This window comes from Hemitrygon akajei, chromosome 21, assembly GCF_048418815.1.
Source record: "Hemitrygon akajei chromosome 21, sHemAka1.3, whole genome shotgun sequence".
NCBI lineage: Eukaryota > Metazoa > Chordata > Chondrichthyes > Myliobatiformes > Dasyatidae > Hemitrygon > Hemitrygon akajei.
The window spans coordinates 18,502,809-18,525,179 of record NC_133144.1 but is presented as its reverse complement, the minus strand read 5'-3'; the positions used below and the strand labels follow the sequence as shown (position 1 = coordinate 18,525,179).

Below are 22,371 nucleotides of genomic sequence, written 5' to 3'. Positions count from 1 at the left end.
CAGGACAGAGGTGACGATTCTGCAAGGTGCTGTCGGAGATACACCTCAGTACAGCAACTATGCAATAACCACAACACTACAAAATTCTCAGTATAGTCCATAGTGTAGGAATAAAAACTGGCAAAAGTTGAACTAGGAGGTAAATCTGGCATGATGGAATGGTGAAGCAGACTTGATGAGCTGAATGGCCCGATTCGGCTCCCAAGTCTTATGGTATTGTTGAATTTACTTGGAGAGGTTGGGGAAACAAACAGATTTGAGATTATTTTAGGGCAGATAAAGTGGAAGTCTGTCCTTCAGAGTTGCAGGTGGTTATATTGAACAGTGTGGAGGTCAGAATTGGAAGGCTGAATGTTGGAGGGAAGGGATATAGAGGGTAGGTCTTGAAGATGTCTCGGAGCAGGGAAGGCAGGGATTTTGCACTAAATGCTTCCAGGTCCAGTGAGCTAATAAAAATGCACAAAGAGGGGAGAATGCAACCAAATATCATCAGCTGCAATTGAGACAAGTCACACTTTAGTCTTTGGGAATGAAGCCAACAAGGAGAACATTAGAGTAATCAAAGTTCAAAGGACATATACAACCCTGAGATTCATTTCTTTGCAGGCATACTCAATAAATCCAAAATAATAACCATAATAGAATCACCAACTTGACCGCAACAAGTCTTTTAACATCTTTGGACTATTTCTACTGTGCCCATGGTCTGTTTTTTTATATCAATTATGGTATTGTTTTCACTGTTGTAACTATGTGGTTTTGTGTAGGTCTTGTAGCTCTAGTTTTTGGTTTGTTGGGTGGTAGAGTTGGTCTCCTGGCTTGGTGTGTCTGGGTAGTCTTGTTTTGTCTGGTGGATTTGGAGCTCCTTTCCGGGGACCGCGCTAAGACGGTAGCGTGATATTAATACGCAGCAGCCTCTCCGGACTCTGGATTTGTGGATTGCCAAACATTATGTGGATTTTCTGGTGTAGTCTGTTTTGTCGTGTGCTTTTGTGATATCATTCTGGAGGAACGTTGTTACATCTTTTAACTGCATTGCAGTTGTGGTTTCTAAATGACAACAAACCGAAATTCAATTCAATTCAATTTAATTCAACATCTGGGGAGTTCAATCGTAAAATCTGTAGATCATTAAGTTGATTTAAAAATACATTGCTTAAAGGGAAGTTACCTGCTTCAGACTGCAGTGAAAGTAATTCAAAAGAGGCATATTTAGAAGTATTGTACGGAACCTACAGAATGTCACCATGGGTCACCAGTGCCATTTTGGTTCATCAAGCACGGATTTGACAAAAGAACAGGCAAGGGTTAAAAGAGGCTTTTGGCTATTCTTCTCATCTACTACCACTGCCCTGGAAGTTGCCATTAGATGGCAGATCACTCAGCACAGTCTGGCCCACTCTCATACAGTAATTTTGGCAACACATATAATAGTATTTTTATCTATTTATGCTAATGTAATCCCCTAAAGAAGCTGTGTGTACTGATAAAGGGATTGCAGTGGATATTCTGTATAGGGCTTTTTAAAAGGCCTTTGATGATATGCCATAGACTTCGCTTGATGCTAAACCGAATTGACGGCACGTTGTATTGAAGAGATATGACAGTACAACGTTAGCAGATCCCAGATGGGGTGGAGGCAGGGATTAGTATTGGGACCATTCCTCGCTGTTCATCAGTCTATGTCCTGTACCTAATTAAGTGGACACCGAGTGTATGTTTGTGGTCGTCTACTGCTGTAGCCCATCCACGTCAAGGTTCAACATGTTGTGCATTCAGAGATGCCCTTCCGCACACCATTATTGTAATGTATGGTGACTTGAGTTTTTGTCACTCTCCTGTCAGCCCGAGCCAGACTGGCCATTCTCTTCTCACCTCTCTCATGAACAAGATGCTTTCATTCACAGAACTGGCACTCATCAACACACACAAAATGCTGGTGGAACGCAGCAGGCCGGGCAGCATCTATAGGGAGAAGCACTGTCGACGTTTCGGGCCGAAACCAGTCCTGATGAAGGGTCTCGGCCCGAAACGTCGACAGTGCTTCTCCCTATAGATGCTGCCTGGCCTGCTGTGTTCCACCAGCATTTTGTGTGTGTTGCTTGAATTTCCAGCATCTGCAGATTTCCTCGTGTTGGCACTCAACAGATTTTTTTGTTTTTCACGTCATTTTCTGTAAGCTCTGGAGACAGTTGTATGTGAACATACCAGATCAGCAGTTTCTGAGATACTCAAACCACCCCCTCTGGCATCAATAATCATTCCATGGTCAAAGTCACTGAGATCATTTCTTTCTTGTTCTGATATTTGGTCTGAACAACTGAACCTCTTGCCGTATGTTTGGCTGATTAGATATTTGCATTAGCAAGCAGGTGTACAGGTGCACCTAATAAAGTGGACACTGAGTGTAGATGATTATCATTTCAACAGTTGAAGATAACAGAAATTAGGAAGTTTCATTAACTTTGAAACAGACAAGGATAGATAGGAACAAATTAATAGATTGGGCAGAATTTAAAACAGACAAGTATGTAGTGATGGAGTTCTAGTGATTAAAACCTTTATCAGGAACAGAGAAGTTCAGAATCTTTTAAGTGAGAATGTTAATAAAATGAAGTTTAATGAAATGTTGATGGGATGCTCAGTATTATCTGTGGAGGCACAGTATAGAAGCAAAGGAAGTGTTTGGGGCTCAGATGCAAACACCACTCTGTGGTGAAAGGTTTACAGTACTGCCGAGGTTTGGCGATGAGGGGAGATGGCAGAAGCTGGGACCACCAGACATATCGATAAACACAAGAGATTCTACAGTTGTGGAATTTCAGAACAACACACACACAAAATGCTGGAGGAGTTTTAGCAGGTCGGGCAGCATCTATGGAGAGGAATAAAGAGTCAACATTTTGAGCTGAGACCCTACATCAAGATTCAACAGTGATGTTGATGGAAGACTCACAAAGATAACAAGAGAAGAAACATTTCCACGCACCGGTAAGATTTGCAACTCAACAAAAGAATGCAATTAACTACTTGTTCATAGCAGTTTCAGGCAGAGGATTCTATGGGCACAAAATGCCCAGCCAGAATCAGTGGAAGCAGAGTCTATGTTATTTATAAAATCCAGCCCTCTGGTTTTTATTGGCCATCCCTATCTGCTCGAGACCAACCTTCCCTCTAATTTTTTTTTTACACAACTGTGTGGCTCAACCTTTTCGCTGAGCAGAAAATGTTTATGCGGCCTAAAAAACTGTGCGGCACTTAAAATGTTTAAACGTTGAGAAATTTCCAGCTGCGTGGAAACAAAGACTATGTGCGCGGGAGCATTTCGGCTACGGTGCGGCCGCATACCCATGAGGCCTAGGGGGAACAGTACTTGAGATGGTGGCGGTGAGCCAGAAATTTAGCCCGCTGGAGTCCTCCTGGTGAAGGTGTTCTGCTTGACTGTGGGGAGGGCAGGACGAGCCAGGATTCAGACCCGGCTGGTGTGTGACTTGGAGGAGAATCTGCGGCTGGTGGGAGATCCTGTGCAGCTGCTACCCTCCTCCTTGTTGGTCGAGATCACGGGTTTTGGAAGAGTTGTTGAGTAGCCTGGGCGAGTAATCGTTGGGCATTTTTGTAAATGGTACGCACTGCAGGTGGCATTAAGGGCTGCAAATGTTTAGGAATGGGGTAAAAAGCAGGAGAATGGTTAAATCTTTCAGTGTCACAGAATGAGCACAGGGCCTTCAATCCATCACGTCAACGCTGATTATCAAGCACCCAGTTACGCCAAGTCTAAATAATCCTATTTTATTCTCCCCACATTCCTATCCGTTCCCCCCTCCCAGATTCTCCAGTACACCAGGGGCACTTTACAGCAGTTAACAACCCACCAATTCCCCATATCTTTGGCACGTGGGAGGGAAACTGGAAGCACCCCCGGCGGTTCTAACGCCACACAGACAGCACCCGCCGTCAGGATCGAACCGGGGTCACTGAAGCCCTGCAGCGATGGGCTCTGGGAGGAACAGGTGGTAATAGGTGCCCTGCACCCCTCATTGCGTTGCTGGAGCAGGGCAATGCCAACCAAGCCCAGTATCCCCGACCCCTCCCCCCCACCCCCAGCCTAGCGCCCTTAACCCCTCTACCTCATCTGGGGCTGTCCGCTCCTCTGCGGAGGAGGGGTGTTGGGGTTCTTCATAGAGAAGGAGAGCACGGGCAGGAACTGCTTTCAGACAACAGCCCGTACTGGCATAATCATCTCCGGCCAGATGGCGATGAGGCTGAGAGATGCCAGGGTACCAGGTGCGGTGCAGAGCGAAAGCTGATGGGGGGGTAGGAGGAGACGGGGCTCCCGGGACGGGATGAGGGAGCGTTGACAGCCAGTCCCGCCCCCCACCCAGGTTACCTGGCCCGCCTATACCCGTCAGATGGCCACGCTGATACAACCTGCTTCACTCGGGCTAGGGCAGAGCCGGGGCTCGGTTGCCCCCCTGCCCGCCGCCACTTCACAGACGGTCGGCGGAAGACGGACGAGGGTCCCAGGGACCGGGCAGCGGCTGCGGAGAATCAGCGGGCGTCTCGGACGACGGTAGGAGACGGGCGGGAATCCCGAGGACCGAATACTGTACCGGCGGGAGACAGATGGAGCTCCCGGCGGCGGCGGCGCATCAGGTGCGAATGCCCCGCCTCAGCCGCCCGCATTGACCCGGGGACGGGAGCAGGACGGCGGCCACTCTTGCTTCCAGTCTCCGCCGGCCGAGCTTCGGAGATGGCGGGCGAGGGACAAACTTTGGCCTGAGTCGCCGCTGCGGAAGGCGGGTCCCCAGGCGGCCGCCGCTGTGCAGATGCGCAACAGGTCGGCTGGAGCCGGGAGCGCCTCTGTCTGTCTTCGGGGCTGCGGCTACCGGCCACAGGGCACCACGGTACCGGTAACCTGGTCTCCCTATCCCCACTCTTTCCCTCATCTCCGCCCTCCCGTCCCCCTCTAATTTATCCGTTACATCTCAACCTTCTTCGTCTATACCCCACCTTGCTACCTCTCCCCAGTTTAAGAGTTATTTCCAGACGCTTTCCAGCCTGTCCCTTCTATCCCTCCTCCGCTCTATCACTTCCCATCCAATTTCTTCTCCGTCCCATCCCCTGCTCATTCTATTCATTTCCCCCTTCCATCTCACCCTACAGCAATGCCCGTCCGTGTACGTCAATCCACTTCCCCCTGGATCTCTTTCCACCCTATGCCTCCCTGTCCTGTTCCTTATCGAAACCCCCGATCCCACTCTACGTCTCACTATCGCAGCCCTACCCAATATTTCTCCATCCCATCTCTTCCCATCCAGGTATCCACTCTCTTTTTCCTACACTGCTCATTCCCATCATTTTGCCTTCTACACTTCTGTCACTTCATCCCACATTTTCTCATTTCCTTCCCTTCTTTGCCCCCACACCTCCTTCAATCACTGCCCATCCTGTCCTTGTCCGACTCTGTCCATCCTTACTCATTCCCCCATCTTGTCCATGTAGAATTTCCCCATTTAGTTCCATCCTCTCCCCCTGCAGGCCCTATCCTCTCCATCCATGTCCATTGTCTTCCTCTGTCATATATTCCCCTTCTCCATCTGATCCACTCTCCCTCATCACTGTTCAGACCTGGTAACCAGCTGTTTAACTCTCTTGTAACCAAGTTTACTAGTGGTTTTAACCTTGACCCCAAGGGGGGGGTGAGTGCACCATGTTTAACGTCTGTGAGGATGACTGTCCTCTGCACGAGTGGGGTCCATGCCCTGAGGCACCATCCACTACCAGTGTGTAGCAGGCTGGGAGTATCTCTAATGATGTGGGGGCTGTTATATGGCTGATGATGGGACTAAGTACTCTGCAGCTGTAAGGGTGAAGGGAGGCAGAGTTGGAGGTTTTGTGTTCAACAACTGGCAGAGTTCACCCTATACTTCCCCCCCCCCTCACCCACCCATAAATGCTGCCTGCCCCTTTGAGTGCTGTGTTACCCTTGCAGAGTTCCCGCATCAACAGGTGGGTTTCCTTTGCCTTCCTCGTGCTAATTATGATGTTTTTACTTCCGGTAGATTTAACTCCGATGACACCCACTGTTACGAGGCTACGACCCTGTGACAATGATCAACAATCACTATAACAGCTCCCTGGGCATCAGCACCGGTGGCAGCGTGCACACCTACCCACTGACACTGGAGCAGAAAACCGCCTTCGCTTTCGTGGGCATCTTATTCATTTTCCTGGGCCTCCTCATTGTGCGGTGTTTCCGGATCCTTCTCGACCCTTACAGCAGCATGCCATCCTCAACTTGGGCAGATGGGATGGACGGGTTAGAGAAGGGGACCTTTGAGTATGCCTTGGCTTGAAATGAAGAGAAGTGCCTTGTAAGTGCACAGACTGCTCTCCAGTGATGGCATCAGGGGATCCGTGGGATCACAGCGGCGCTCCCAAAGGACCAAGGTGTCATGGAATGGTTCCTGCTTTATCCATGAGACCTTAATGCGGGGCATCTTATTGGTGAAGTGCGTCATGGTGTTGAAATATCAGCGTTACTCGCTCCTGGATTGGGCTGTTGGGGATGGTGCTGGAAGCAGATACAAGGGTGATGTTTAAGAGGCTTTTAGAGGAACATGTCAACGTGCAGGGATATGGATCATGTGCAGGCAGAAGAGAGCTTAATTTTGTTTTGTGTTTGAGACAGGCATTGTGAGCCTGAGGGCCTGTTCCTGAGCCCTGCTGTTCTACGTTATCGATTCATGCGACACGGAAACAGGTCTTCCAGCCCCTGGAGTCCACACTGACCATCAACCAACCACCTACATTGATCTCATTTTATTGCATGTGCCAACATCACTCTCCTTTTGGTTCACGTAGACTGGTGTGGCAGCAGTTTGGATTTGGCAGAAACTTTAATCTTGAATTGTCGGAATTCATTAATGAACCAGCAGATTTTACAAGTTAATACAATGTTATTATATTGTATTATCATATGAAAAAAGATCTGCCGTTTAGAGCAGTTGGATCCAAGGTTTGAGTGACATTATCTGTATTGAGTATTATTCACAGAGTTCCCAGTAAAGGTGGATTAGGAACACTTTATTGTGATCCAGCATATTCTGTGTGAAGATAAATTCAAGGTTATCAGTCAAAAGTATGTAGTCTGGTATTACAAATGTGGCTGTATGGTGTCCAATAAATTAATATTACCATTCATTTTCTGATTTGCATAATCTATCAAAAGGCTGAACTAATTATATTGCCCGACCATCTCTCTGCTTTATCTTTCTGCTTAAATCATTTTATGCAGAATTGTAAATTTAGTGTTAACAATTAAATAAAAAACAATACTGTACTAAAGTGTCTGACCACTCAGAACTTGCTAATGGCAGAATGTGCTTTTCCATTTCTATACATATTAGTGAGAGAGTAATGTTGGCAATTAAAATCAGAGCAATCTCCGGCTAGATAAAACTGAACGTAAACCAAAGTTAAGGCAATGAGCAATGTGACGGTCTTTGCTTCAGATTTAAAGAAAATGGATTTTCTAAATGGCATTCAAACCTTACTGTGCACAGGTTACAGTTTTCCACTTACCCCTGATGTGGTAAGATTTAGCAAAAGTTGGTCTTGTATGCAGAGGTTTCAATGTGACCTTGGCAGCAGCACACACAGGCAGGAGCAACTAATCTATTTTATTGCTAAATCCGGGATCCTGCTGTGTGTAAATTGGCTGCCGCTTTGGCCTAGAAAACAACAGGGATACACTTCTAACCGTGTGAAAGGCAAGTCTTCTCTACCTCTGTCCATTCTGAGACAAGGGATTTGTTTTTCAAATGGAGAAGTAAGAGTGAGCAATAAGTTATCAGAGTAAAAACCTGAAACGAACATAGTGGAATGAGAGACAAATCTGTTCATGTGAAACAACATTTTGAGGGTGGGGCTTTGGGGAATGGGGGGACAAAGTAGCATAGCTGAGATGGATTAATGAAGAACAGTTTGGTGGGAGTAATTGGCTTTCTTTGTTGGCTTAGACATGAGATTCTGCAGATGCTGGAAATCTAGAGCAACACAGACAAAATGCTGGAGGAACACAACAGGTCAGGCAGCATCTATGGAGGGGGAATAAACAGTCAATGTTTCAGGTAGGTCTTCCGGTTTACTGATAAAGGGTCTTGGCCTGAAACGCCAACTTTCTGTAGCTGCTTCCTGACCTGCTGAATTCCTCCAGCATTTTCTTTTTGGCTTGCTTCCTTCTCTCCCCCTCCCAACCGCCCCCACCTTTCTCTGAAGGTTGCTTCATTGCTGACCCAAATTCTCTTCACACAGATGCTGCCTGATCTCCCAGTTATTCTCATATAACTCTGCTGCTGCACCATGAGCTTTCTGGTTCTAACTCTCCTGGTTACTGTGTTTTTTGTGCCTACACCCCCCATCTTTATTTCTCTCCACTTGCTCTTTAAATTATGCCGGGCATCTGGTAGCAGGGACTTTTCAATTCATAATTTAATTAGTCTAGTTATGGGTAGTTAATATGCGCAAGTTTTAAGTATAACAAAAGTAAAATCGAAAGTATCAATAATTGTCTGAAAGTAACCTAATTTAATTACTCTAGTTATGTTACTTTCAGACAATTATTAATATTTTAACTTTTATTTCAGTGTTTTATTTAAAACTTGTACAAATTAATTATTGTTTAATGGCTTACATAATGCCAGAGAGAGAGGTTGCCAGAGATTAGAATAAAGAGGTTTATTGTTTAAGTCAAACAGAATAACCCACTGTTGTGGGAAAACATAACACAGTCCTTATTTTCTATTAAAACAAGTGACATTGATAGATTTGTCTATTAGATCACAACTGTTGCAATGTTGAAATTTGCACTTGAACTATTGCTTTGAAAACCTAATATTTAAATATGATCCATTTTACATCAGCAAATGTTCTTGTGGTGAAGTGGTCAAATGCCCGGAGGTGTCGAGTGGAGAGATGTTCTGTCCATTTTACCTTGTACATTCAGGGAATGCTGAGGTTCCGCTTCACAGCCTTTGGAGATATCGTACATCACCCAGACAGCGTTTGCTTCGAAGCTGCAGAGACTGATGGAAGTCACTAGGCAGAGAGAATGAAAACTAAATAATTAAAATAACCCCCTGCAGTAAATGGACTCAAATGGAAATGCAATACTGTGTGTTGGCAACTGCAGCACAACGGCAAATGATATTCTGTTGTCCAAATTCAGAAATCCCAATGTTTCTGCATTTGGGTCATACAGTAAGGTGATGATTCCCACCCTCCAGTACTCACTTAGATTCCTGTTCCCATCCTCGCTTCCCACTCATTAGGGGTCCCCGTCCCAACCGTCCCTCCCCCCCTCACCAGGGTCCCCCCCCCGTCCCAACCGTCCCTCCCCCCCTCACCAGGTCCCCCCCCCGTCCCTCCCCCCCCTCACCAGGGTCCCCGTCCCAACCGTCCCTCCCCCCCTCACCAGGGTCCCCGTCCCAACCGTCCCTCCCCCCCTCACCAGGGTCCCCCCCCCCGTCCCAACCGTCCCTCCCCCCCTCACCAGGGTCCCCCCCCCGTCCCAACCGTCCCTCCCCCCCTCACCAGGGTCCCCCCCCGTTCCATCTTCCCTCCCCCCTCACACCAGGGTCCCCGTCCCAACCGTCCCTCCCCCCCTCACCAGGGTCCCCCCCCCCGTCCCAACCGTCCCTCCCCCCCTCACCAGGGTCCCCCCCCCGTCCCAACCGTCCCCTCCCCCTCACCAGGGTCCCCCCCCCGTCCCAACCGTCCCTCCCCCCCTCACCAGGGTCCCCCCCCGTCCCAACCGTCCCTCCCCCCCTCACCAGGGTCCCCCCCCCGTCCCAACCGTCCCTCCCCCCCTCACCAGGGTCCCCCCCCGTCCCAACCGTCCCTCCCCCCCTCACCAGGGTCCCCCCCCCGTCCCAACCGTCCCTCCCCCCTCACCAGGGTCCCCCCCCCGTCCCAACCATCCCTCCCCCCCTCACCAGGGTCCCCCCTCCGTCCCAACCGTCCCTCCCCCCCTCACCAGGGTCTCCCCCCCGTCCCAACCGTCCCTCCCCCCTCACCAGGGTCTCCCCCCCGTCCCAACCGTCCCTCCCCCCCTCACCAGGGTCCCCCCCCCGTCCAACCGTCCCTCCCCCCCTCACCAGGGTCCCCCCCGTCCCAACCGTCCCTCCCCCCCTCACCAGGGTCCCCGTCCCAACCGTCCCTCCCCCCCTCACCAGGGTCCCCCCCCGTCCCAACCGTCCCTCCCCCCCTCACCAGGGTCCCCCCCCCCGTCCCAACCGTCCCTCCCCCCCTCACCAGGGTCCCCCCCCCGTCCCAACCGTCCCTCCCCCCCTCACCAGGGTCCCGTCCCAACCGTCCCTCCCCCCCTCACCAGGGTCCCCCCCCGTCCCAACCGTCCCTCCCCCCTCACCAGGGTCCCCGTCCCAACCGTCCCTCCCCCCCTCACCAGGGTCCCCCGTCCCAACCGTCCCTCCCCCCCTCACCAGGGTCCCCCCCCGTCCCAACCGTCCCTCCCCCTCACCAGGGTCTCCCCCCCGTCCCAACCGTCCCTCCCCCCTCACCAGGGTCCCCCCCCCGTCCCAACCGTCCCTGCCCCCCTCACCAGGGTCCCCCCCGTCCCAACCGTCCCTCCCCCCCTCACCAGGGTCCCCGTCCCAACCGTCCCTCCCCCCCTCACCAGGGTCCCCCCCCCGTCCCAACCGTCCCTCCCCCCCTCACCAGGGTCCCCCCCCCGTCCCAACCGTCCCTCCCCCCCTCACCAGGGTCCCCCCCCGTCCCAACCGTCCCTCCCCCCTCACCAGGGTCCCCCCCCGTCCCAACCGTCCCTCCCCCCCTCACCAGGGTCCCCCCCCGTCCCAACCGTCCCTCCCCCCTCACCAGGGTCTCCCCCCCGTCCCAACCGTCCCTCCCCCCCTCACCAGGGTCCCCCCCCCGTCCCAACCGTCCCTGCCCCCCTCACCAGGGTCCCCCCCGTCCCAACCGTCCCTCCCCCCCTCACCAGGGTCCCCGTCCCAACCGTCCCTCCCCCCCTCACCAGGGTCCCCCCCCCGTCCCAACCGTCCCTCCCCCCCTCACCAGGGTCCCCCCCCCGTCCCAACCGTCCCTCCCCCCCTCACCAGGGTCCCCCCCGTCCCAACCGTCCCTCCCCCCTCACCAGGGTCCCCCCCCGTCCCAACCGTCCCTCCCCCCCTCACCAGGGTCCCCCCCCCGTCCCAACCGTCCCTCCCCCCCTCACCAGGGTCCCCCCCCCGTCCCAACCGTCCCTCCCCCCCTCACCAGGGTCCCCCCCCCCCGTCCCAACCGTCCCTCCCCCCCTCACCAGGGTCCCCGTCCCAACCGTCCCTCCCCCCCTCACCAGGGTCCCCCCCCCGTCCCAACCGTCCCTCCCCCCCTCACCAGGTCCCCCCCCCGTCCCAACCGTCCCTCCCCCCCTCACCAGGGTCCCCCGTCCCAACCGTCCCTCCCCCCCTCACCAGGGTCCCCGTCCCAACCGTCCCTCCCCCCCTCACCAGGGTCCCCCCCCCCCGTCCCAACCGTCCCTCCCCCCCTCACCAGGGTCCCCCCCCCGTCCCAACCGTCCCTCCCCCCTCACCAGGGTCCCCCCCCCCGTCCCAACCGTCCCTCCCCCCCTCACCAGGGTCTCCCCCCCGTCCCAACCGTCCCTCCCCCCTCACCAGGGTCTCCCCCCGTCCCAACCGTCCCTCCCCCCTCACCAGGGTCCCCTCCCCCCGTCCCAACCGTCCCTCCCCCCCTCACCAGGGTCCCCCGTCCCAACCGTCCCTCCCCCCCTCACCAGGGTCCCCCCCCCGTCCCAACCGTCCCTCCCCCCCTCACCAGGGTCCCCCCCCGTCCCAACCGTCCCTCCCCCCCCTCACCAGGGTCCCCCCCCGTCCCAACCGTCCCTCCCCCCCCTCACCAGGGTCCCCCGCCCGTCCCAACCGTCCCTCCCCCCCTCACAGGGTCCCCCCCGTCCCAACCGTCCCTCCCCCCCTCACCAGGGTCCCCCCCGTCCCAACCGTCCCTCCCCCCCTCACCAGGGTCCCCCCCCCCGTCACAACCGTCCCTCCCCCCCTCACCAGGGTCCCCGTCCCAACCGTCCCTCCCCCCCTCACCAGGGTCCCCGTCCCAACCGTCCCTCCCCCCCTCACCAGGGCCCCCCCCCCGTCCCAACCGTCCCTCCCCCCCTCACCAGGGTCCCCCCCCGTCCCAACCGTCCCTCCCCCCCTCACCAGGGTCCCCCCCCCCGTCCCAACCGTCCCTCCCCCCCTCACCAGGGTCCCCCCCCCGTCCAACCGTCCCTCCCCCCCTCACCAGGGTCCCCCCCCCGTCCCAACCGTCCCTCCCCCCCTCACCAGGGTCCCCGTCCCAACCGTCCCTCCCCCCCCTCACCAGGGTCCCCCCCCTCGTCCCAACCGTCCCTCCCCCCCTCACCAGGGTCCCCCCCCCGTCCCAACCGTCCCTCCCCCCCTCACCAGGGTCCCCCCCCCGTCCCTCCCCCCCTCTCACCAGGGTCCCCGTCCCAACCGTCCCTCCCCCCCTCACCAGGGTCCCCGTCCCAACCGTCCCTCCCCCCCTCACCAGGGTCCCCCCCCCGTCCCAACCGTCCCTCCCCCCCTCACCAGGGTCCCCCCCCGTCCCAACCGTCCCTCCCCCCCTCACCAGGGTCCCCGTCCCAACCGTCCCTCCCCCCCTCACCAGGGTCCCCCCCCCGTCCCTCCCCCCCTCACCAGGGTCCCCCCCCCGTCCCAACCGTCCCTCCCCCCTCACCAGGGTCCCCCCCCGTCCCAACCGTCCCTCCCCCCTCACCAGGGTCCCCCCCCCCGTCCCAACCGTCCCTCCCCCCCTCACCAGGGTCCCCCCCCGTCCCAACCGTCCCTCCCCCCCTCACCAGGGTCCCCGTCCCAACCGTCCCTCCCCCCTCACCAGGGTCCCCGTCCCAACCGTCCCTCCCCCCCTCACCAGGGTCCCCGTCCCAACCGTCCCTCCCCCCCTCACCAGGGTCCCCCCCCCGTCCCAACCGTCCCTCCCCCCCTCACCAGGGTCCCCCCCCCGTCCCAACCGTCCCTCCCCCCCTCACCAGGGTCCCCCGTCCCAACCGTCCCTCCCCCCCTCACCAGGGTCCCCCCCGTCCCAACCGTCCCTCCCCCCCTCACCAGGGTCCCCCCCCGTCCCAACCGTCCCTCCCCCCCTCACCAGGGTCCCCGTCCCAACCGTCCCTCCCCCCCTCACCAGGGTCCCCCCCCCGTCCCAACCGTCCCTCCCCCCCCTCACCAGGGTCCCCCCCCGTCCAAACCGTCCCTCCCCCCCTCACCAGGGTCCCCCCCCCGTCCCAACCGTCCCTCCCCCCCTCACCAGGGTCCCCGTCCCAACCGTCCCTCCCCCCCTCACCAGGGTCCCCCCCCCGTCCCAACCGTCCCTCCCCCCCTCACCAGGGTCCCCCCCGTCCCAACCGTCCCAACCGTCCCTCCCCCCCTCACCAGGTCCCCCCCCCGTCCCAACCGTCCCTCCCCCCCCTCACCAGGGTCCCCCCCCCGTCCCAACCGTCCCTCCCCCCTCACCAGGGTCCCCCCCCGTCCCAACCGTCCCTCCCCCCCTCACCAGGGTCCCCCGTCCCAACCGTCCCTCCCCCCCTCACCAGGGTCCCCCCCCCGTCCCAACCGTCCCTCCCCCCCTCACCAGGGTCCCCCCCCGTCCCAACCGTCCCTCCCCCCCTCACCAGGTCCCCGTCCAACCGTCCCTCCCCCCTCACCAGGGTCCCCCCCCGTCCCAACCGTCCCTCCCCCCCTCACCAGGGTCCCCGTCCAACCGTCCCTCCCCCCCTCACCAGGGTCCCCCCCCCGTCCCTCCCCCCCTCACCAGGGTCCCCCCCCCGTCCCAACCGTCCCTCCCCCCCTCACCAGGGTCCCCCCCCCGTCCCTCCCCCCCTCACCAGGGTCCCCGTCCAACCGTCCCTCCCCCCCTCACCAGGGTCCCCGTCCCAACCGTCCCTCCCCCCCTCACCAGGGTCCCCCCCCCGTCCCAACCGTCCCTCCCCCCTCACCAGGGTCCCCCCCCGTCCCAACCGTCCCTCCCCCCCTCACCAGGGTCCCCCCCCGTCCCAACCGTCCCTCCCCCCCTCACCAGGGTCCCCATCCCAACCGTCCCTCCCCCCTCACCAGGGTCCCCCGTCCCAACCGTCCCTCCCCCCCTCACCAGGGTCCCCCCCGTCCCAACCGTCCCTCCCCCCCTCACCAGGGTCCCCCCCCGTCCCAACCGTCCCTCCCCCCTCACCAGGGTCCCCCCCCGTCCCTCCCCCCCTCACCAGGGTCCCCCCCGTCCCTCCCCCCCTCACCAGGGTCCCCCGCCCGTCCCAACCGTCCCTCCCCCCCTCACCAGGGTACCCCCGCCCGTCCCAACCGTCCCTCCCCCCCTCACCAGGGTCCCCCCCCCCGTCCCAACCGTCCCTCCCCCCCTCACCAGGGTCCCCCCCCCGTCCCAACCGTCCCTCCCCCCCTCACCAGGGTCCCCCCCCCATCCCAACCGTCCCTCCCCCCTCACCAGGGTCCCCCCCGTCCCAACCGTCCCTCCCCCCCTCACCAGGGTCCCCGTCCCCGTCCCAACCGTCCCTCCCCCCCTCACCAGGGTCCCCCCCCCGTCCCAACCGTCCCTCCCCCTCACCAGGGTACCCCGCCCGTCCCAACCGTCCCTCCCCCCCTCACCAGGGTCCCCCCCCCCGTCCCAACCGTCCCTCCCCCCCTCACCAGGGTCCCCCCCCCGTCCCAACCGTCCCTCCCCCCCTCACCAGGGTCCCCCCCCCCATCCCAACCGTCCCTCCCCCTCACCAGGGTCCCGTCCCAACCGTCCCTCCCCCCCTCACCAGGGTTCCCCCCCCCGTCCCAACCGTCCCTCCCCCTCACCAGGGTCCCCCCCCCCGTCCCAACCGTCCCTCCCCCCTCACCAGGGTCCCCCCCGTCCCAACCGTCCCTCCCCCCCTCACCAGGGTCCCCCCCCCCGTCCCAACCGTCCCTCCCCCCCTCACCAGGGTCCCCTGTCCCAACCGTCCCTCCCCCCTCACCAGGGTCCCCCCCCGTCCCAACCGTCCCTCCCCCCCTCACCAGGGTCCCCCCCCCCGTCCCAACCGTCCCTCCCCCCCTCACCAGGGTCCCCCCCCGTCCCAACCGTCCCTCCCCCCCTCACCAGGGTCCCCCCCCCGTCCCAACCGTCCCTCCCCCCCTCACCAGGGTCCCCGTCCCAACCGTCCCTCCCCCCCTCACCAGGGTCCCCCCCCCGTCCCAACCGTCCCTCCCCCCCTCACCAGGGTCCCCCGTCCAACCGTCCCTCCCCCCCTCACCAGGGTCCCCCCCCGTCCCAACCGTCCCTCCCCCCCTCACCAGGGTCCCCCCCCGTCCCAACCGTCCCTCCCCCCCTCACCAGGGTCCCCCCCCCATCCCAACCGTCCCTCCCCCCCCTCACCAGGGTCTCCCCCCCGTCCCAACCGTCCCTCCCCCCTCACCAGGGTCCCCTCCCCCGTCCCACCGTCCCTCCCTCCCCTCACCAGGGTCCCCCCCCCATCCCAACCGTCCCTCCCCCCCTCACCAGGGTCTCCCCCCCGTCCCAACCGTCCCTCCCCCCCTCACCAGGGTCCCCCGTCCCAACCGTCCCTCCCCCCCTCACCAGGGTCCCCCCCCGTCCCAACCGTCCCTCCCCCCCTCACCAGGGTCCCCCCCCGTCCCAACCGTCCTCCCCCCCCTCACCAGGGTCCCCCCCCCCATCCCAACCGTCCCTCCCCCCCTCACCAGGTCTCCCCCGTCCCAACCGTCCCTCCCCCCTCACCAGGGTCCCCTCCCCCCGTCCCAACCGTCCCTCCCCCCCTCACCAGGGTCCCCCGTCCCAACCGTCCCTCCCCCCCTCACCAGGGTCCCCCCCCCGTCCAACCGTCCCTCCCCCCCCTCACCAGGGTCCCCCCCCGTCCCAACCGTCCTCCCCCCTCACCAGGGTCCCCCGTCCCCAACCGTCCCTCCCCCCCTCACCAGGGTCCCCCCCCCGTCCCAACCGTCCCCTCCCCCCCTCACCAGGGTCCCCCCCCCGTCCCAACCGTCCCTCCCCCCCTCACCAGGGTCCCCCCCCGTCCCAACCGTCCCTCCCCCCCTCACCAGGGTCCCGACCCAACCGTCCCTCCCCCCTCACCAGGGTCCCCGTCCCAACCGTCCCTCCCCCCTCACCAGGGTCCCCCCCCCCGTCCCAACCGTCCTCCCCCCCTCACCAGGGTCCCCGTCCCAACCGTCCCTCCCCCCCTCACCAGGGTCCCCCCCCCATCCCAACCGTCCCTCCCCCCCTCACCAGGGTCCCCGTCCCAACCGTCCCTCCCCCCCTCACCAGGTCCCCTCCGTCCCAACCGTCCCTCCCCCCCTCACCAGGGTCCCCCCCCCCGTCCCAACCGTCCCTCCCCCCTCACCAGGGTCCCCCCCCCGTCCCAACCGTCCCTCCCCCCCTCACCAGGGTCCCCTCCGTCCCAACCGTCCCTCCCCCCCTCACCAGGGTCCCCCCCCCGTCCCAACCGTCCCTCCCCCCCTCACCAGGGTCCCCTCCGTCCCAACCGTCCCTCCCCCCCTCACCAGGGTCCCCCCCCCGTCCCAACCGTCCCTCCCCCCCCTCACCAGGGTCCCCCCCCCGTCCCAACCGTCCCTCCCCCCCTCACCAGGGTCCCCCGTCCCAACCGTCCCTCCCCCCCTCACCAGGGTCCCCCCCCCGTCCCAACCGTCCCTCCCCCCCTCACCAGGGTCCCCCCCCCGTCCCAACCGTCCCTCCCCCCCTCACCAGGGTCCCCGTCCCAACCGTCCCTCCCCCCCTCACCAGGGTCCCCCCCCCCGTCCCAACCGTCCTCCCCCCCTCACCAGGGTCCCCCCCCCGTCCCAACCGTCCCTCCCCCCCTCACCAGGGTCCCCCCCCGTCCCAACCGTCCCTCCCCCCCTCACCAGGGTCCCCCCCCGTCCCAACCGTCCCTCCCCCCCTCACCAGGGTCCCCGTCCCAACCGTCCCTCCCCCCCTCACCAGGGTCCCCCCCCCGTCCCAACCGTCCCTCCCCCCCTCACCAGGGTCCCCCCGTCCCAACCGTCCCTCCCCCCCTCACCAGGGTCCCCGTCCCAACCGTCCCTCCCCCCCTCACCAGGGTCCCCCCCCCCGTCCCAACCGTCCCTCCCCCCCTCACCAGGGTCCCCGTCCCAACCGTCCCTCCCCCCCTCACCAGGGTCCCCCCCCCGTCCCAACCGTCCCTCCCCCCCTCACCAGGGTCCCCCCCGTCCCAACCGTCCCTCCCCCCCTCACCAGGGTCCCCGTCCCAACCGTCCCTCCCCCCCTCACCAGGGTCCCCTCCCAACCGTCCCTCCCCCCCTCACCAGGGTCCCCGTCCCAACCGTCCCTCCCCCCTCACCAGGGTCCCCCCCCCGTCCCAACCGTCCCTCCCCCCCTCACCAGGGTCCCCCCCCGTCCCAACCGTCCCTCCCCCCTCACCAGGGTCCCCGTCCCAACCGTCCCTCCCCCCCTCACCAGGGTCCCCCCCCCCGTCCCAACCGTCCCTCCCCCCCTCACCAGGGTCCCCGTCCCAACCGTCCCTCCCCCCCTCACCAGGGTCCCCCCCCGTCCCAACCGTCCCTCCCCCCTCACCAGGGTCCCCCGTCCCAACCGTCCCTCCCCCCCTCACCAGGGTCCCCCCCCGTCCCAACCGTCCCTCCCCCCTCACCAGGGTCCCCGTCCCAACCGTCCCCTCCCCCCCTCACCAGGGTCCCCCCCCGTCCCAACCGTCCCTCCCCCCTCACCAGGGTCCCCCCGTCCCAACCGTCCCTCCCCCCCTCACCAGGGTCCCCCCCCCGTCCCAACCGTCCCTCCCCCCCTCACCAGGGTCCCCGTCCCAACCGTCCCCTCCCCCCCCTCACCAGGGTCCCCCCCCGTCCCAACCGTCCCTCCCCCCCTCACCAGGGTCCCCCCCCGTCCCAACCGTCCCTCCCCCCCTCACCAGGGTCCCCCCCCCGTCCCAACCGTCCCTCCCCCCCTCACCAGGGTCCCCCCGTCCCAACCGTCCCTCCCCCCCTCACCAGGGTCCCCCCCCGTCCCAACCGTCCCTCCCCCCCTCACCAGGGTCCCCCCCCGTCCCAACCGTCCCTCCCCCCCTCACCAGGGTCCCCCCCCGTCCCAACCGTCCCTCCCCCCCTCACCAGGGTCCCCCCCCGTCCCAACCGTCCCTCCCCCCCTCACCAGGGTCCCCCCCCGTCCCAACCGTCCCTCCCCCCCTCACCAGGGGTCCCCCCCCGTCCCAACCGTCCCTCCCCCCTCACCAGGGTCCCCCCCCCGTCCCAACCGTCCCTCCCCCCTCACCAGGGTCCCCCCCCCGTCCCAACCGTCCCTCCCCCCCTCACCAGGGTCCCCCCCCCGTCCCAACCGTCCCTCCCCCCCTCACCAGGGTCCCCCGTCCCAACCGTCCCTCCCCCCTCACCAGGGTCCCCCCCCCGTCCCAACCGTCCCTCCCCCCCTCACCAGGGTCCCCCCCGTCCCAACCGTCCCTCCCCCCCTCACCAGGGTCCCCCCCCCGTCCCAACCGTCCCTCCCCCCCTCACCAGGGTCCCCCCCCGTCCCAACCGTCCCTCCCCCCCTCACCAGGGTCCCCCCCCCGTCCCAACCGTCCCTCCCCCCCTCACCAGGGTCCCCGTCCCAACCGTCCCTCCCCCCCTCACCAGGGTCCCCCCCCGTCCCAACCGTCCCTCCCCCCCTCACCAGGGTCCCCCCCGTCCCAACCGTCCCTCCCCCCCTCACCAGGGTCCCCCCCGTCCCAACCGTCCCTCCCCCCCTCACCAGGGTCCCCGTCCCAACCGTCCCTCCCCCCCTCACCAGGGTCCCCCCCCGTCCCAACCGTCCCTCCCCCCTCACCAGGGTCCCCCCGTCCCAACCGTCCCTCCCCCCTCACCAGGGTCCCCCGTCCCAACCGTCCCTCCCCCCCTCACCAGGGTCCCCCGTCCCAACCGTCCCTCCCCCCCTCACCAGGGTCCCCCCCGTCCCAACCGTCCCTCCCCCCCTCACCAGGGTCCCCCCCCCGTCCCAACCGTCCCTCCCCCCTCACCAGGGTCCCCCGTCCCAACCGTCCCTCCCCCCCTCACCAGGGTCCCCGTCCCAACCGTCCCTCCCCCCCTCACCAGGGTCCCCCCCCGTCCCAACCGTCCCTCCCCCCTCACCAGGGTCCCCCCCCGTCCCAACCGTCCCTCCCCCCTCACCAGGGTCCCCCGTCCCAACCGTCCCTCCCCCCCTCACCAGGGTCCCCCCCCCGTCCCTCCCCCCCTCACCAGGGTCCCCGTCCCAACCGTCCCTCCCCCCCTCACCAGGTCCCCCCCCGTCCCAACCGTCCCTCCCCCCTCACCAGGGTCCCCCCGTCCCAACCGTCCCTCCCCCCTCACCAGGGTCCCCCCGCCCGTCCCACCGTCCCCCCCCTCACCAGGGTCCCCCCCCGTCCCAACCGTCCCTCCCCCCTCACCAGGGGTCCCCCCCGTCCCAACCGTCCCTCCCCCCTCACCAGGGTCCCCCCGTCCCAACCGTCCCTCCCCCCCTCACCAGGGTCCCCCCCGTCCCAACCGTCCCTCCCCCCTCACCAGGGTCCCCCCCCCGTCCCAACCGTCCCTCCCCCCCTCACCAGGGTCCCCCCCCGTCCCAACCGTCCCTCCCCCCCTCACCAGGGTCCCCCGTCCCAACCGTCCCTCCCCCCCTCACCAGGGTCCCCCCCCCGTCCGTCCTCCCCCCCTCACCAGGGTCCCCCCCCGTCCCAACCGTCCCTCCCCCCCTCACCAGGGTCCCCCCCCCGTCCCAACCGTCCCTCCCCCCTCACCAGGGTCCCCCCCCGTCCCAACCGTCCCTCCCCCCTCACCAGGGTCCCCCCCCGTCCCAACCGTCCCTCCCCCCCTCACCAGGGTCCCCCCCCCGTCCCAACCGTCCCTCCCCCCCTCACCAGGGTCCCCCCCCCGTCCCAACCGTCCCTCCCCCCCTCACCAGGGTCCCCCCCCCGTCCCAACCGTCCCTCCCCCCCTCACCAGGGTCCCCCCCCGTCCCACGTCCCTCCCCCCCTCACCAGGGTCCCCCCCCGTCCCAACCGTCCCTCCCCCCTCACCAGGGTCCCCCCCCGTCCCAACCGTCCCTCCCCCCCTCACCAGGGTCCCCCCCGTCCCAACCGTCCCTCCCCCCCTCACCAGGGTCCCCCCCCGTCCAACCGTCCCTCCCCCCCTCACCAGGGTCCCCCCCCGTCCCAACCGTCCCTCCCCCCTCACCAGGGTCCCCCCCCCGTCCCAACCGTCCCTCCCCCCTCACCAGGGTCCCCCCCCCGTCCCAACCGTCCCTCCCCCCTCACCAGGGTCCCCCCCCGTCCCAACCGTCCCTCCCCCCCTCACCAGGGTCCCCCCCCCCGTCCCAACCGTCCCTCCCCCCCTCACCAGGGTCCCCCCCCCGTCCCAACCGTCCCTCCCCCCTCACCAGGGTCCCCCCCCCGTCCCAACCGTCCCTCCCCCCCTCACCAGGGTCCCCCCCCATCCCAACCGTCCCTCCCCCCCTCACCAGGGTCCCCCCCGTCCCAACCGTCCCTCCCCCCTCACCAGGGTCCCCCCCGTCCCAACCGTCCCTCCCCCCCTCACCAGGGTCCCCCCCCCCGTCCCAACCGTCCCTCCCCCCCTCACCAGGGTCCCCCCCCCGTCCCAACCGTCCCTCCCCCCCTCACCAGGGTCCCCCCCCGTCCCAACCGTCCCTCCCCCCCTCACCAGGGTCCCCCCCCCGTCCCAACCGTCCCTCCCCCCTCACCAGGGTCCCCCCCCCGTCCCAACCGTCCCTCCCCCCCTCACCAGGGTCCCCCCCCCCGTCCCACCGTCCCTCCCCCCCTCACCAGGGTCCCCCCCCCGTCCAACCGTCCCTCCCCCCCTCACCAGGGTCCCCCCCCCGTCCCAACCGTCCCTCCCCCCCTCACCAGGGTCCCCCCCCCGTCCCAACCGTCCCTCCCCCCTCACCAGGGTCCCCCCCCCGTCCCAACCGTCCCTCCCCCCTCACCAGGGTCCCCGTCCCAACCGTCCCTCCCCCCCTCACCAGGGTCCCCCCCCCGTCCCAACCGTCCCTCCCCCCCTCACCAGGGTCCCCCCCCCGTCCCAACCGTCCCTCCCCCCCTCACCAGGGTCCCCCCCCGTCCCAACCGTCCCTCCCCCCCTCACCAGGGTCCCCCCCCGTCCCAACCGTCCCTCCCCCCCCTCACCAGGGTCCCCCCCGTCCCAACCGTCCCTCCCCCCCTCACCAGGGTCCCCCCCCCGTCCCAACCGTCCCTCCCCCCTCACCAGGGTCCCCGTCCCAACCGTCCCTCCCCCCCTCACCAGGGTCCCCGTCCCAACCGTCCCTCCCCCCCTCACCAGGGTCCCCCCCGTCCCAACCGTCCCTCCCCCCCTCACCAGGGTCCCCCGTCCCAACCGTCCCTCCCCCCTCACCAGGGTCCCCCCCCGTCCCAACCGTCCCTCCCCCCTCACCAGGGTCCCCCCCACCATCCCCAGGTCCCCAACCGTCCCTCCCCCCCTCACCAGGGTCCCCCCCCGTCCCAACCGTCCCTCCCCCCCTCACCAGGGTCCCCCCCGTCCCAACCGTCCCTCCCCCCCTCACCAGGGTCCCCCCCGTCCCAACCGTCCCTCCCCCCCACCAGGGTCCCCCCCCCGTCCCAACCGTCCCTCCCCCCCTCACCAGGGTCCCCCCGTCCCAACCGTCCCTCCCCCCCTCACCAGGGTCCCCCCCGTCCCAACCGTCCCTCCCCCCCTCACCAGGGTCCCCCCGTCCCAACCGTCCCTCCCCCCCTCACCAGGGTCCCCGTCCCAACCGTCCCTCCCCCCCTCACCAGGGTCCCCCCGTCCCAACCGTCCCTCCCCCCCTCACCAGGGTCCCCCCCCGTCCCAACCGTCCCTCCCCCCCTCACCAGGGTCCCCCCCCGTCCCAACCGTCCCTCCCCCCCTCACCAGGGTCCCCCCCCGTCCCAACCGTCCCTCCCCCCTCACCAGGGTCCCCGTCCCAACCGTCCCTCCCCCCCTCACCAGGGTCCCCCCCCGTCCCAACCGTCCCTCCCCCCTCACCAGGGTCCCCCCCGTCCCAACCGTCCCTCCCCCCCTCACCAGGGTCCCCCGTCCCAACCGTCCCTCCCCCCTCACCAGGGTCCCCCGTCCCAACCGTCCCTCCCCCCCTCACCAGGGTCCCCCCGTCCCAACCGTCCCTCCCCCCCTCACCAGGGTCCCCCCGTCCCAACCGTCCCTCCCCCCCTCACCAGGTCCCCCGTCCCAACCGTCCCCTCCCCCCCCTCACCAGGGTCCCCCGTCCCAACCGTCC

The 22,371-nt window shown here is 64.1% G+C and overlaps 1 protein-coding gene across 4 annotated transcripts; it reads left to right on the top strand.

Moving 5' to 3' along the window:
* Positions 1-4,138: 4,138 nt before the first annotated feature.
* ctxn2 (cortexin 2) lies at positions 4,139-7,203 on the top strand. Of its 4 annotated transcripts, none has more exons than XM_073024917.1 (2): positions 4,139-4,653; positions 6,063-7,203. In XM_073024917.1, the coding sequence occupies exon 2, from the start codon at positions 6,111-6,113 to the stop codon at positions 6,354-6,356; it is 246 nt and encodes an 81-aa protein (XP_072881018.1). In that variant the 5' UTR covers positions 4,139-4,653; positions 6,063-6,110; the 3' UTR covers positions 6,357-7,203. The 4 variants fall into 4 exon arrangements, with proteins under 4 accessions (XP_072881018.1, XP_072881017.1, XP_072881020.1 ...); XM_073024916.1 differs by having other exon boundaries at positions 4,148-4,570; XM_073024919.1 differs by lacking the exon at positions 4,139-4,653 and adding an exon at positions 4,669-4,910.
* Positions 7,204-22,371: the final 15,168 nt, after the last annotated feature.

Coding starts and splice junctions, on each gene's coding strand:
- ctxn2 (XM_073024917.1), top strand. CDS start 6,111: ATGATCAACAATCACTATAACAGCTCCCTGGGCATCAGCACCGGTGGC.